The following is a 15,585-nucleotide window of genomic DNA, read 5'->3' as shown; positions in this document are numbered from 1 at the left end:
TCTATTGCTTATTGTCTCCCTGCTAAAATGCACATTCCATGAGGGTAGGAATTTTTATCTATATGTTCTCTGATGTCTCCTAAGCCCCTAAAACAGCACATAGTAAGTGCTCTCTCTCTCTCTCTCTCTGTCTCTCTCTCTCTCTCTATATATATGTATGTATGTTGAATGAATGAAATTTTTTAATGTGCTAGACACTCTTCTAAGTGCTTTGCATGGCTTGTTTCATTTAACTTTCACAAGAAACCTAAGGTCTATATTACCACCCACATTTTCAGTCGAGGGAACCAATGTATATAAAGATTCAGTAACCTGACCAAGGTTGCACAGCTTGACACTGGAGGAAATAGAATTCAAGTGTAGTCTGCCTCTGAACACAATACTCTTCTCCATTCCACTGTGCTGTTTCTAATACCACCTGTGTTCCCCTTTTTGAGGTCTCTTGGCAAACTCTTGTTCTGGACACCCATTGCATTGGATGCCTGCCTCTATCATAGCTCTTATTGCCCTTTATTAGAGGATAATATGGTCCATGTCCTCCACTAGACTGAGCTTCTCAAAGGCTGAGACCTACCTTATTTGTCTTTTTTTTTCTTTTTGAGACGGAGTCTCGCTCTGTTGCCCAGGCTGGAGTGCAGTGGCACGATCTCAGCTCACTGCAACCTCCGCCTCCCGGGTTCATGCCATTCTCCTGCCTTAACCTCCTGAGTAGCTGGGACTACAGGCACCCGCCATCACGCCTGGCTAATTTTTTGTATTTTTAGTAGAGACGGTGTTTCACCCTGTTAGCCAGGATGGTCTCAATCTCCTGACCTCATGATCCACCCGCCTCGGCCTCCCAAAGTGCTGGGATTACAGGCATGGGCCACTGGCCTCTTATTTGTCTTTATCCCCAAGGCCTACCATGGAGGCTGGCACTGCACAGATGCATAATGTCTGTGAAATGAATTGGCTATGTAAATACAGAGCAGGGAGCATAAAAGAGAACTGGAAGGCTTCTAACGGGAAGACAAAGGACTTGTGGAACTGATGAAAAAGAACAGCTTAAGAAGAGCAGCGCTTCTAGAGAGAAAACATCGAGTCCAGTTCTGAACGTCTCGGAATGATGGAAAGATAAACAAGTGAAGATATCCAGTAGGGACGTGGAACAAGAAAACTGTCACAAAGGTTCTTTTAAGGACCAAAACATAGTCTTGCAAGTCTTTGTGACAGAAGTGCTAACTGAAACTATCAGAGTGAATTGACTCACCAACTAAAACAATGCAGAGAGAGAGAGAGGAGAGCGAGAGAGACAGAGAGAGAAATGAAGGGACAGCATCTTGGCGTATACCTATAGTTAAGGGGGTTGAGGAAGGCAAGGAGACAGCACAGAGATCTAGAAGAAATTCGGAAGATCGCTGTAGCAACACTGAAGTCAAGGGAATCGTTCTCCGGTCTGTGCCCGTGAGTAGGTGTCTGTGATAACTGCTTTGTAACAGTACAGATTATAAATAAAAGTCTGTGGGCAGCAACAGAAAAACAACACATACATTTTCAGTGCGACTGGGTCTGTCTGGCCCTGCCCACCAGTGGTTTGGGGATCTACTTCGTTCCGACTAGAGAGCACCCACTCAAAATTTCCTCTGGATGGCAACCCAGTACAACACGTCTTCCACCTCTTCACACTGACTCCTCCTCGCCTCCTCTCTCCTCCAAACATAGGCTGGGTGATTACACCCTCTTTGTGTCAAAACAGCACACTTGAAATCATTTTATGGCACCCACATTCTTCCATTTTAATCTTTAAGATTTTGTAAGGTGAAATGGTCTTTGCAATTGTTATCCTGTGTTAATTTTCTTTTTCTTGTCGACACCCCAAAATTCCTCTCTTCTAGTTTGTTTTTGCTCTGTTAGTGAAACCAGCATTTCCCAACTGGCGAACTAGACTTCTTCAGGGGTAGGGTGGGGAATGTTATTGCAACTCACTACATCTCTCTGGTAATAAGTTCCTTGTCTATCCCTTAAGCTTACCACAGACCACTAGGAATTGCTTAGGTGCACGGTGGCATTTAGCACTAGAGACCACTAACTTTTGACCTCGAAGAGCACTTAAGATACTAAATTCATTAAAAATTTAGTAATAACACTACAAATATTCTGTGTGACCACTATTTTTGCCTTTCTGTAAATCAAATTTATTAAAGATGACCTTCCTCAGGTCAATTACTCATTTTATTTGTTTAGAAATTGTGAGATATACATTCCTATGGAAAAGTGAATAAAACATATATGTACAGTTTATTTAAAGAATAATTATCAAGCGAACACTCAGGTCCATAAACAAAACATTCTCCACATCCCAGGAGCCCCACCATGTGCCCCTCCCTGATCATATCTCCTTTCTTACCCTAGAGAGGAACATTTGTGATAATCATTCCTTAGCTTTTCTGTATCGTTTTACTACTTATGACTGTTATTTTAAACAATACAGTAGAGTTCTGCCCATTTTTGAACTTTATGTAAGTGGAAACATTCTGTATTCGTTGGTTGTCTCAGTATGGCAATTCACCATGTTATTGTAAATAATCGTTTGTTTCTCTTTGTTGCTGTATTATATTTCACAGTATGACTATACCATAATTTATCCATTCTATTGTTGATACAAGTTTGAGTTGCATAATGGTTTCAGCTATTTAAAAAATGCATATGTACAGGAAATTCTGTAGAGTTGCTGAGTCACAGTGAATGTGTATCTTCAATGTTACTAGATAATTCAATCTTACTAGATAATGCCACACTGTTTTCCCTGATTGTATCAACTTATGCTACCACAGTGTATGAGGATATTCCTTGCTTCTTCCTTAAAACTTGTTTCTGTCAGACTTTTAAATTATTTTTTGATCTGCTGGGTGTCTAATAGTACTGCATTGTTATTTTCATGTTCCTTTCTATAGTTACTAATGAGAATGTTGGTCCTTTCATATATTAGTCATTTGCATTTGGTGCTGTGCCTATTTAAGCTTTTTGCCCATTTTCAAAATGGGCAAGTCTATTTCTTATTGATTTGTGTTATTTGTATATTCTGAATACTAATCCTTTTTCACTTGCTTCACGGTATTGTTTGGTAAACAAAAGTCCATTACTTTTATGTAGCCCAATATTTTTATGTATGTAATACATCTTTTTTTTTTTTTTTTTTGACGGAGTCTCTCCCTGTTGCCCAGGCTGGAGTGCAATGGCACGATCTCAGCTCACTGCAACCTCCGCCTCCTGAGTTCAAGCAATTCTCCTGCATCAGCCTCCTGAGTAGCTGGGATTACAGGCACACACCACCACATCCGGCTAATTTTTTGTATCTTTATTAGAGACGGGGTTTCACCATGTTGGCCAGGCTGGTCTCGAACTCCTTACCTCATGATCCGTCTGCCTCAGCTTCCCAAAGTGCTGGGACTACAGGCGTGAGCCACCGCGCCTGGCCACATCATTTGATAATTACTGAGGCTTTCCTTTATGGCTAAAAATTCCTCTTAACCTAAGTCATAAAGATTTTTTCTTATATAGGTCCACATAACTTACCTGAAATCCCTGGAGCCAGATGTTTGAAATATAGACTATTTTAAATATTAGAAGGGTAGTATGAAACATACAACATATATTGTATAATATTCTCAACAAGAACTGGGACAGTACCCATAATGAAATACATTAATATTTCTACAGAAAAGCATATGCAGTCACCTAAGTGATAATGTTAATAACAACTATAAAGAGCCTCATGTTACTTTAAGTCGTATTTTTCACCAAATGAGTTCCAAAGTGTGTGGTGTTTCAGAGGTTTGGGGATTTTATAATTAGTACAAAAGTTATGGTAGCCTTATTCAGTAAGAATGGAATTATTTCAAAGTTTGTAGGAACTTACTGGTGGAGCCACGTACCTGGGATTTGTATGAAGATTCTTCACTACTCATTCAAATTATGTAATAATTTCTCTACTTTTGAGTTACTTGTTTTTCTTGAAATTTGTACGGTCATCTAAATCTTATTTGCACTAAATTGTTTACAAGATTACCTAACTTTTTTGATGTCTATAGTATTTCTAGTTTCCATTCTTGATAAAGATTGTTGCCATCCCTCCTTTTATAGCTATTAGATGTTTGCCAATTTTAATTTGTTCTTTTCCAAAAAAAAATCAACTTTTGGTTTCTTTCAACCTATTCTATGCTGTGATGTGCTAGTGAGTTAGCTCCAAACATAAAATCCTGGCTTGTTTGTTGATTTCCATAGTGTAAACAGTCCCATCATGGTTGACTTCAAGCTACTTATTTGAATTGGCCCCAAACATAAAACAAAATCCTGGCTTGTTTGTTGAGTTCCATAGTGTAAACAGTCCCATCGTGGGTGACTTCAAGCTACTTATTTGATGTTATTGATCATGGAGTTGCCAAGAGGTGTGCACAATTGGCTCTCCCATGCCAGTACAGGCTGGCTCTGGTACACCACTGCTTTTATTTTTCATTTCGTTAATTTCTGCTCTTAACATTATTTCTGTCCTTCTATTTTCTGTCTTATTTTGCTGTCCTTTTTCTAACTTCTTGAAAAGGGATTTTCAGCTCAAGACTTTTCAGACTCTTCTAATACACTTAATTATGGCTATAAATGTCCCTGTAAGTGCTGCTTCAGTTTCATCCCACAGGTGTTGCTATTGTATTTTATGGTTCAGTTCAAAATATTTTCTCAATACCATTGACTCTGTCTCTGTTATTCAGACTTGTTTTTACAGTTCTTTATTGATTTCTATCTTAAATGCACTGTAGTAAAAAATGACAATTATTTCAATTTTCAAAATTTCTTGAGTTGCTTTATAACTAAGTATGTGGTTGACTGTGGTGATGTGTCTGCTTTCAAAAAACTGTACATTCTGATTTTGGTCGTGTTGTTCTGTACATATTAATTGCGTCATTTTTACATCATGTTATTCACGTTTCCTATATCCTTAATTTCTCTCTTGCTAGTCTTAACAATTAGTGAGAAAGCCCTGTTAAAATTACCCAATATGACCAGGCATTTTTTTCTTTGTAATTCTGTCGCTTCACTTTGTTTCATATGTATTTTTCATTAGGTACTTATAAATTTTAAATTTAAAACACATTTCCTTTTTAGACTCAGAAGTCATCTAAGACTCTTTCCTTTCATTCCTTTTATATCCCATCAGTCATATTTAAAAGATATCTATATGTAAACTGACGTCAATAGACATGATGTAAAAGAAGGGGGTGGCTCTGGTAAAGCTAAAGTAACTCCACTATGAGAGTGCATTAACTATGGGGGAAATACTTTCTATATTGCAGAACACATATTTGGTGGTACTTAGCCTCACATCGCCACCCGGAAAAGTCTGCATATATTGAATTTGGAATGGATCAAACTACACTGAGTGCAAAATTGTAAATTGCATCTTATATAAATGTTTTAGAACTAGATGATGGAGCAGATGGGATCTATTAAGAGAACGGGGTGCCAGATGACTGACCATAAACATGCTTTTTAATAAAGATTCTGCTGAGAGATTAACTCATATATATTTTCTAAAATTTTTATTTCTTGTTCATTTTGTTTCTAAGATATTCACTCACATATTAAAAATAACAACGTCTCAAAACATTTGAAGCAACTCTCTTCATCCCTTTTAAAAATACCTTGCTGTTTCGGGGGTTAAAAAAAGCCACAAGGGAGATTAAAACAATACAAATATTTATTTTCCCAACTCCCCTGCCAAGGGTTCTGGGACGTCACCGCCTCTTTCTGGGGCCCGTTTCATCCTTTTCTTTTAATCCAAGAAGCGATGGTGTTGTGCGCCTGTAGTCCCAGCTACCTGGGAGGCAGGCTGAGGTGGGAGGATCTTTTGGGTCCAGGATTTTGAGGCTGCAGTAAGCCGTGTTCTCACCACTGCACTCGAGACTGGGCGGAAGAGCGAGACCCTGTATCAAAAACAAAACAAAACGAGAAGGCATCGCGGCTCTGTAACACTCCGTCCAGCTCTCGCACTCTCAGATGCAAACTTCCACACAAACTCCTCGGCTCGCCTTGTCCCGCGGGACTAGCATATCAAGCCTTCCGGGACACACCGTGCGATGATATATACGTATATACCCTTCTTGCCCTTGAAGGCCGGAAGTCGGTCTTACAGATAAAAGCGAAACAGGAAGTCCCGCCCTTCTATGGAAAGTAAATGGTAGCTCGGAAGGGTCAAAAGAGTCCGCGGTTTCGCCGCGTGAATTGCTTTTTGCGGCTGGGGAGGTCTACGCTTCTAGAGCTCGAGCCAGCGGGGCGACCCTGCAGTGGCAGGACTCGGCACCGCGCCCTCCACCGCCGGTTGGTGGCCTGCGTGACCGTTTCCTCCCGTCGACATCGAAAGGAAGCCGGACGTGGGCGGGCAGAGAGGTCGGCTTGCTGATGGGTCCGGGTGGGGCGCGCGTGGACTATGGGCCCGGGAGGTCCCTTACTGTCCCCGAGCCGCGGGTTCCTCTTGTGCAAAACGGGGTGGCACTCCAATCGCCTGCTTGGTGATTGTGGCCCCCACACACCTGTTTCTACAGCGCTTAGTTTCGAACAGTAACCCTGTAAACTAGGCACTGCTGTCCCCGCTTTACTGGTGGGAAACGGGCTCGGAGAGAATAAATGAGCTGCCCTAAGCGACTGGGACAGAACCACAGTTCTCAGCCGGGCTTTCTGAGCCCACGCTGCCGCCCCAGCAGGGATCAAATCACACAGTGTGAGATAAGCCTCAAGAGCGGGTGGCCTTATGCTGCCACTGAGAACTGATTGGGTTCAGTTGCCTCATCAAAATCCCTAAGCATGGTTTTGTTTTTTGTTTTTTGTTTTTTTTTTTAGTTTTAAAGGAAGAGGAAATTGACAGTTTTCCTCTTTCCTTACCTTCTCTTCAGATTACAAAGTTCATTGTTAATCTCAAATATGATTTTGGCCAACAGCTTCATCGCAGTAGGAATGGCAGCCCCATCTATGAAGGAAAGACAGGTCTGCTGGGGGGCCCGGGATGAGTACTGGAAGTGTTTAGATGAGAACTTAGAGGATGCTTCTCAATGCAAGAAGTTAAGAAGCTCTTTCGAATCAAGTTGTCCCCAACAGTGGGTAAGTCACACTTTGATGTGTTTCTCTTCCCTGTTAAGATACATCGAGCTTATACTGTGAGTGGTAGGCTGACATGAAGCACTCTCTGAGGCATGTCAATTAACAGTTTCTTTGAGGCGCAGAGAAAACCTTGCCTGGTAATTCAGCCTTATTTGATGCACTTACATCAGCTAGATCTTTGGAGAATGTCAACTGACACATTAAAGAGCATCGAAAAACACAACAAACATATGAACAGTAACCAAAAAATTCCAGTTCATTTCACTGGTAGACTTTTCCAGGATCTTCTGAAGGGGTAGTATTTAATCTTGGGCAGGAGTTGGCAAAATTATTGACCTAGAGCTACTATCAGAAATAAAGCATTCCCAGTTGCTCACCCAAAATCCTATAAGTCATCATATACCCAAAATATAAAGAAAGGAGTTTGGTAAGCAGAAGAAAGAAAAGGTTCATATGGTGGATTCTGTCTCCCTGACAGGCATTCAAGCGCTGTATCCCCATCCTTAGTATAAGGGGGGATTGCAAAGAGGACTATTACTGAGGTTAGTAAGTGGCTGTGTGTGCTAAGTGCTTGACATTTTCATCTTCACCAGTACCTGTTAAGATAGGTGTTGTTGGCTGGGTGCGGTGGCTCACGCCTGTAATCCCAGTGCTTTGGGAGGCTGAGGCGGGCAGATCACGAGGTCAGGAGTTCAAGACCAGCCTGGCCGACATAGTGAAACCCCATCTCTACTAAAAATACAAAAAAAAAAAAAAATAGATGGGCATGGTGGCACATGCCTCTAATCCCAGCTACTCAGGAGGCTGAGGCAGGAGAATTGCTTGAACCAGGACCTGGGAGGTGGAGGTTGCAGTGAGCCAAGATCACGCCACTGCATTCCAGCCTGGGCCACAGAGTGAGACGTTGTTATTCTCCATCTCCAGAGGAGGCAGCTGAAGCTCAGAGCATTGAAGTAACTCGCTTGTTATTACTCAGCAAGTGGCAAAACTGTAATTTTAAGGCAGGCCTAACTGGCTGGTGTGGGATTTGAACTTGGATTTGCCTGTGCTTTTTCACTGTCTTATGCTGCTCCAAAATATACCATGTAGTTGGAAAACAGATACTTTTAGAGTTGAAGTGGTTTTAGGGGTTTTACCCTCTCATACCTCAAACCTTTAAAAGGCTCTGAAGGAGGCCACAAGAAGGCTGTGATGCAGGGAGGGGTCGTATTGGTGGCTGAGCTGGGGATGAACACAGTGAACAGAAATTACTTTATTTTTCTTTCTTTAATTTTTAGAGACAGGTTCTCAATCTGTCACCCTGGCTTGAGTGTAGTGGCGTGATCATAGCTCACTGCAGCCTTGACCTCCTGGCCTCAAGCGATCTTCCCGCCTAAACCTCCTGAGAAGCTGGCACTATAGGCATTTGCCACCATGCCTGGCTAATTTTTAAAATTATTTTGTAAAGACAGGATCTCACTATGTTGCCCAGGCTGGGCTCGAACTCCTGGGCTCAAGTGATCTTCCCACCTCGACCTCCCAAAGCACTGGGATTAACAGGCGTGAGTCACCACGCCTGGCCAGGCATTGCTTTAGATGAACTCTTCATCTGTAAAACCAGCCTGTTACAACCTATCTCATGGGATTGTTATGACAACAAAATGCATAACTTGACATGTAAACTGAAAACTGATCAGTGTGGGACTCTATGATTGAATTAGATAATGACTCCAGAAGGAAATATTATACATCTGTAGTTTTCCCATTAGGCAGATGCATTGAGAGGAACTCCAGGCTTAAGGAGTTCCCCTTCGATCCCACTTTTATCCTCTCTCTCCTCCTGCAACCCACTGCTTTTTCTCCAGCCTGATGGCTCCCACTCCCACACTTCCGGGGCAGCTTCCAGTCTGTGTGTCAGAAAGGGTTTTTACAACCAGCCATTTGGTTCTTGATTGTATGTACATCTCTCTCACTCAAGCAGACTGGGTGCCATCCCCTGAGGCCCCAACCTCTCTCCAGGTCACTGCGTCCTAGTCACCGCTAACATGAATTGAGCACATCCTCTACACTCTACACTCTACACACTTGAAATGTGTCATCTATCTTATTTATCCCTCGTGGAACTCTCTTAGCGGTTTTATAGGTAAGGGCACATTGACATGAAGTCACTTGTAGTAACAGAGCCTGGATTTGAACTCAGTAGTCTGATTCCAGACCCCATATACTTCTTCCTATGCCTACCATGCAAGAAAAGGATCCATGAAAATAGCTTGCACAAGTCTCATGTAGTTCTAGAAACTGAGTTATCATTCAAGTCTACTTGAATACAAAAGCCCTGTCTCCTTGGGTCCCTTTACGGTTCTCTCACCCAGTTTCTTCATTCGTGTCTGGCAGCCACCGCTCTTTGGAATGCCTTGCTGTGAGTCTGTTAAATGCCCGTGTTCATTAGAGCTCCCTTCTCTGCTACTCACTCGTCCAAGGCAATCCTGTTTACAGCCATGGCTTGAAGTCCCAGCTTATGTGTTGATGCCTATCTTAGCCCAGGCTGTCATAACAAAATACCTTACAGAAATTTATTTCTCACAGTTTTGGAGGCTGGAGGTCTGAGATCAGCATGCCAGCATGGTCAGTTTGTGATGAGGGCCCTCCTCCTGGCTTGTAGACAGCTACCTTCTTGCTGTGTTGCCACCCAACAGAGAGAGAGAGAGAGAGGTCCAGTCTCTTTCTCCTCTTTTTTTTGTTGTTGTTGTTGTTGTTGTTGAGACAGAGTCTCACTCTGTCACCCAGGCTGGGGTGCAGTGGTGTGATCTCAGCTCACTGCAACCTCTGCTGCCCAGGTTCAAGCAGTTCTCCTGCCTCAGCCTCCTGAGTAGCTGGGATTACAAGCACCCGCCACCACACCCAGTGACTTTTTGTAGTTTTAGTAGAGATGGGGTTTCACCATCTTGGCCAGGCTGGTCTTGAACTCCTGACCTCTTGTTCCACCCGCCTCGGCCTCCCAAAGTGCTGGGATTACAGGCGTGAGCCACTGCACCCGGCTCTTCCTCTTCTTATAAGGACATTAATCCCATCAGGTTAGCAGGGCCCACACTCATGACCTGCACCCAGTAGGCCTCTCCTCCCATGCTTCCAGCTTCAGTGAAAGACACCAGCATCAACTTAGGACCCGGGACCTGCGTGTCAGCCTTGACTGAATTATTGGAGTGTTCTCGGGAGGGAGACTAGATAAGTTAGGGCTGTGAGCTCAGCTGCTGTCCAGCTTCACTCTGATCCTTCTGGAAGCTCTGGAGTGTAAATTGCACCATAATTCATGGCTTTTGTGCCTGCCAGTCATTGGCATTGGCTGAGGGGCAGGTCTCTGGAGAAGGGGGCAGCCATCTGGTGTTAGCCACTGCCCAGCACAGCGGGGAGTGGGTGCATGGGTCTGCAGAGGGAATCTGGACAGAGGCCCAATAGTGGCCATTACCTCACCTGTCCAGATGCAGGCAGCATGAAGCTACCACAGCACCCCCACATGGGGTGTGTACCTATAAAACTCACCCGTAGAACCGCAGAGCTGAGTGCAAGCTCTCTGTAGCCAGTCTTGCTGCCAGGGGGTGAAGGAGAGGAATGACTGTGTTCATCATCAGTTAAAGCACTTGTGTTGTCCGGGGAAGGAGTATTACAGTTAATGGATCTAGAGCGGAGACTCAGTGTTCCCCTTCTGACAAGAAAAGTACATTCACGTGTTTTGTAAAAAGAGTATTTATTAAAGTTCAAGAACACATAACCTGCCCATTTTAATGGAATGATAGAGAAAAAAAATCTCCCAAATATAGATGATGGCCCTACTTCAGCTCCATAGTCATTTTTTTGGTGCATATCCTGTTCATTTAGTCATTCCACAAATATCTATTGAGCACCTCCTATGTGCCATAGGAAAATACAGCAAGGAAAAATAGACAAAGTGCTCAGCCCTCATGTAGCATACATTCTAGTATGGGGAGAGAGACAAGTAGTAGAATTAAAAGGATGTTATATGGTGATAAGTGATAGGATGAAAAATCAAACAAGGGTACAGGTTTAAGTAAGATGGTCAAGAAAGGTTTTATTTATACAGTAACTGTTTTCACAAAGTTATGAAAAAAGTTAGGGAACAGATAGGCAGATACCTGGTGAAGACGATTCCAGGCAGAGAGAATGAAACAGCCAGAAACCTGCACTGATGGGCCAGGCGCAGTTGCTCATGCCTGTAATCCCAGCACTTTGGGAGGCCGAGGTGGGCGGATCACCTGAGGTCAGGATTTGAGACCAGCCTGGCCAACATGGCAAAACCCAGTCTCTACTAAAAATACAAAAATTAGCTGGGTGTGATGGTGGGCACCTGTAATCCCAACTATTTGGGAGGCTGAGGCAGGAGAATTGCTTGAACCCGGGAGGTGGAGTTTCCAGTAAGCTGAGATCATGCCACTGCACTCCAGCCTGGGTGAGTACAAGACTCTGGTTTTTTTTTTTTTTTTTTTGAAAAAAACAAAACAAACAAAAAAAGCAACAAAAACCTGCACCGATGTGTTTAAGGGACAGTAAGAAGAAAATAGCATAAGTTAGAGCCAAGAGACGGGAGGCCAGGGAGGTAATTTTTTAATTTTTTTTTTTTTTTCCCCAGACAGTCTCACTCTGTTGCCCAGGCTGGAGTGCAGTGGTGTGATCTTTGCCACTCCCAAGGCAGGTGGATCACCTGAGGTCAGGAGTTCGAGACCAGCCTGGCCAACATGGCGAAACCCTATCTCTACTAAAAATACAAAAATTAGCCAGGCGCGGTGGCACGCGCCTGTAGTCCCAGCTACTCGGGAGGCTGAGGCAGGAGAATCACTGGAACCTGGTAGGCAGAGGTTGCAGTGAGCCAAGATCACGCCACTGCACTCCAGCTTGGGTGACAGAGTAAGACTCTGTCTCAAAAATAAAATAAAATAAAAGGCTCCTATTGTTCCTAACTTAGGAGCAGGGATCAGGCCTATCATTCTAGCATCATCTAACAAAGTTCCACAAACAGAGCAACCAGATATCCAAGATCTTTGATCTTAATATCAAATTCATATATTGTCTTTTTTCTATAAAACTTTGAAATGTCTCAGAAATCCCAGTATTTTGGCATTCACACTACTGTCCTGGGTCTTATTCAGTGGTTTAGAGACCACTCGCGTATGTGTATACAGTATTTCTCAATGAATCCTTGTTGATTCATTAGCCTTTTAGAGAAAGGACCGTGTGTTGAGGGTTTAGGCTGTTGGTTGAAAGAGAAGGTGAGGGCTAGGGAGGAGAGCTTTCCAGGCAGAATGTGGTAATATGCAAAGGCGTGGAATCAAGACACACAGGAAATGAGCATGGGGTAGCTCTGTAGGACAAACAGTTCAGGGACTGCTGGTAGATTCAGAGAGGATGGACAGGGGCGCAGGGATGAAGCCATCAGTGGCCTTCTTTGTCTTACAAACCTTAAAGGCAATATGGATACCTTGAAAGATCTTCAAACAAGCAAGTGACCTGATCAAATTTGGGTTTCAGAAAGATTATACTCTGGCAGCCTGGGACAGGTGAATTAAGGATGGTTGAGCCTAGAAACAGAGAAGCCAGTGAAAGAGCTGTTACAGCAACCCAAGTGAGAAATGATGAGGGTTTGTGCTGTGGCAGTGAAGAAGGGAAAAGAGATGTAAGTGTCTAGGTGGATGTGATGCGTTCATTGAAATAGGTATTGGAGGAGAAACATGTTTGGAGAGGAGCAAAGTTCTGGACAAGTTGGGACTGCAACGTCAGTAGGACCTCTAAATGGAGTTGTCTTAGGCAGTTGGAGATGTGACAGGAGATGCAAACATCTATTAATTTGTCACAAAAATGTTAAGGGCAATGTCCACTTCTTCCTTTGGTATCCTTATATAACATCCATCCTAGCCCAATCAGCCTGAGACCACCAGGGATGAATGTATAGTCTGATTTGTGAATGCTTATAACCAGGAAGACCACACACCAGAGAACTGTGGGCATCTCACCAACAAAGAAAAAGAGAGTTATTAGAAGTTTAGGGGAAGAATGGAGTTTAGGTAAAATTTAAATGAAATGGTGTTTTGACAACCTCAGTACAAAGCATAGGTGTCGTCGTCAGCTCTGGATCGAAAAGTGGACCAGGGTTTTCTTTCTTTGAAGTTAAAAGATTGAGTGTCATGTTCATGTTGAGAAATGTTATTTGACATCCTGGAGCTGGGTTGGAGATCAAGGCTGCTTCTGTGTTAGGGCGCCGTAGATTTTCTAGACAAAAGTGGGATGTTTCCTTCTTACAGATCAGACTTCAAACAGCAAGTTTCTGGTAGTTTTTGATTTTAGAGAACAAGATTTCCCAATGAATAAGAAAGCAGTAATCACTCAAATAACGGATCTATTAGCACACTCCGTGGCTGTCGTACACCCTCGGGAGACATGTTTCCTTTCAGCTGACTTTGTGTGTGTCTGTTATCCTAGCTTGATTGATACAGCGCAGGGCAGATTTTTACATTTGCAGTCCAAGATAATTTTTACTTACAAGCACCACTGAAATATTTAAGAATTAAATCCGAAGAAAGGCTTTTAACAAAAGAACTAGTGTTTTCTGGTCTGACAATGAAGATGAATTTAGAGTTGATAAGAAAAATGGTCCAGGCTCAGTGTGGTGGCTCACGCCTGCCAGCGCTTTGGGAGGCCAAGGCAGGTGGATCACTTGAGGTCAGGAGTTCGAGACCAGCCTGGCCAAGATGGCAAAACCCCATCGCTACTAAAAATACAAAAAAAGTAGCCGGGCATGGTAGCAGGTGCCTGTAATTGCAGCTACTTGGGAGGCTGAGGCCAGAGAATAGCTTGAACCTGGGAGGCGGACGTTGCAGTGAGCCGAGATTGCTCCACTGCACTCCAGCCTGGGTGACAGAGCGAGACTCTCTGTCAAGAAAGAAAGAAAGAGAGAGAGAAGGAAGGAAGGGAGGGAGGGAGGGAAGGGAATGGAAGGAAGGGAAGGGAAGTAAGAAAAATGGTCCAATGTGTTCTCATTTGAAGCCTTCTGACCTACCTGAGAGCTCTGTGGACTCTGAACTCGCCAGCAAGCCTGACCTGTGTGCACATGGGTCCATTTCTTGAGAAGGTTCCTGAGTTATTCAAATTCTCAATATGGTCTATAATCCAAAAAGGATTAGGATTCACTGGTCTGTACTCTCCTCAGAGACTTATTCATCAAATGCCTCAATTCAAAATGGTTCTAGACAATGAGAACACATCACAGGAAAGGGAACATCACACACCGGGGCCTGTTGTGGGGTGGGGGGAAGGGGGGACAGATAGCATTAGGAGGTATACCTAATGTTAAATGGCGAGTTACTGGGTACAGCACACCAACATGGCACATGTATACATATGTAACTAACCTGCACGTTGTGCACGTGTACCCTAAAACTTAAAGTATAATAAAAAAAAAGAAAAACATCATTCATAGTTACAACTGACACACACACACACACACAATGGTTCTAGAATATAAATCACATAAATTTATGTTGAATAATATGTTACATTTAAATCTGTGCTTTTGCTTATCTAAGCTGCATAACTTGCCCTTATTTCAAATCCTTTTTTTTTTCCAACAGATAAAATATTTTGATAAAAGAAGAGACTACTTAAAATTCAAAGAAAAATTTGAAGCAGGACAATTTGAGCCTTCAGAAACAACTGCAAAATCCTAGACTGTTCATAAAGATTGAAAGTATTCTTTCTGGACATTGAAAAAGCTCCACTGACTATGGAACCGTAATAGTTTGAATCATAGTGAACATCAATACTTGTTCCCTATATACGACACTTGATAATTAAGATGATCAAGAACCAGAAGATCTGTGAAGAAATGAAATAAAATGGTATTTAGTAAGAAATCTCTATTTTAAGAAAAAAAGTAAAACCTGTTATAAACACATGCACTTTTGTTTTGTTTTGTTTTTAATTAGAGGATGGGTAGTAGGCAGATAAAATTTATAATATACATAGAAGTGAAATAAATGGGAGTTAGCATTTTAATACAGGCAAGAGCTATTACAACAACCCAAGTGAGAAATGATGAGGGTTTATGGAAGGTTTATAAGGAAGAAGGGTGAACTTAAAATATCCAAGTAAAATAATAAAAGCCATCTATAAAAAAGCCCATAGCTAATATCAACACTTAATGTTGGGACAGTAACTGGATGTCTAGCTAGTCCAGTGAGACAAAAAAGAAAAAGCATACACACTGGGAAGGAAGAAAGAAAACTAGCTCTACTCACATATAATAAATACTATCATCTTGTAGAATGTACCAATGGATGCACAAAAAGAGCTCCTAGAACTATAAGTCAATCATAGAAAGGTTGCAGGAAACAAGGTCAATATACACAAGGAAAATTATATTCCTATATATATCAGCAATAAACAACTGGAATTTAAAACTTAAAAATACCA

The 15,585-nt window shown here is 42.4% G+C and overlaps 1 protein-coding gene and 1 long non-coding RNA gene across 3 annotated transcripts; one reads left to right on the top strand and one right to left on the bottom strand.

Annotated features, from left to right (window-relative positions):
- Window positions 1-5,713: 5,713 nt before the first annotated feature.
- Window positions 5,714-6,287, bottom strand: LOC104004790 (uncharacterized). Its single transcript, XR_677829.2, has 2 exons — window positions 6,165-6,287; window positions 5,714-5,957 (listed from the first exon to the last, which is right to left on the bottom strand). It is a non-coding gene; the product is annotated as an uncharacterized LOC104004790 (long non-coding RNA).
- Window positions 6,209-15,067, top strand: COA6 (cytochrome c oxidase assembly factor 6). 2 transcript variants are annotated; one of them, XM_001152917.5, is made up of 3 exons: window positions 6,209-6,420; window positions 6,969-7,128; window positions 14,745-15,067. In XM_001152917.5, exons 1-3 carry the CDS (start codon window positions 6,209-6,211, stop codon window positions 14,838-14,840), a joined length of 468 nt encoding a protein of 155 aa, XP_001152917.1. In that variant the 3' UTR covers window positions 14,841-15,067. The 2 variants fall into 2 exon arrangements, with proteins under 2 accessions (XP_001152917.1, XP_001152790.1); XM_001152790.3 differs by lacking the exon at window positions 6,209-6,420 and adding an exon at window positions 6,428-6,591.
- Window positions 15,068-15,585: the final 518 nt, after the last annotated feature.

The sequence above is a fragment of the Pan troglodytes genome, chromosome 1 (genome assembly GCF_028858775.2).
Source record: "Pan troglodytes isolate AG18354 chromosome 1, NHGRI_mPanTro3-v2.0_pri, whole genome shotgun sequence".
In the NCBI taxonomy this organism is placed as follows: Eukaryota; Metazoa; Chordata; class Mammalia; order Primates; family Hominidae; genus Pan; species Pan troglodytes.
Note: the sequence above shows the minus strand (reverse complement) of the source record. Positions and strands in the feature narration are given on the sequence as shown.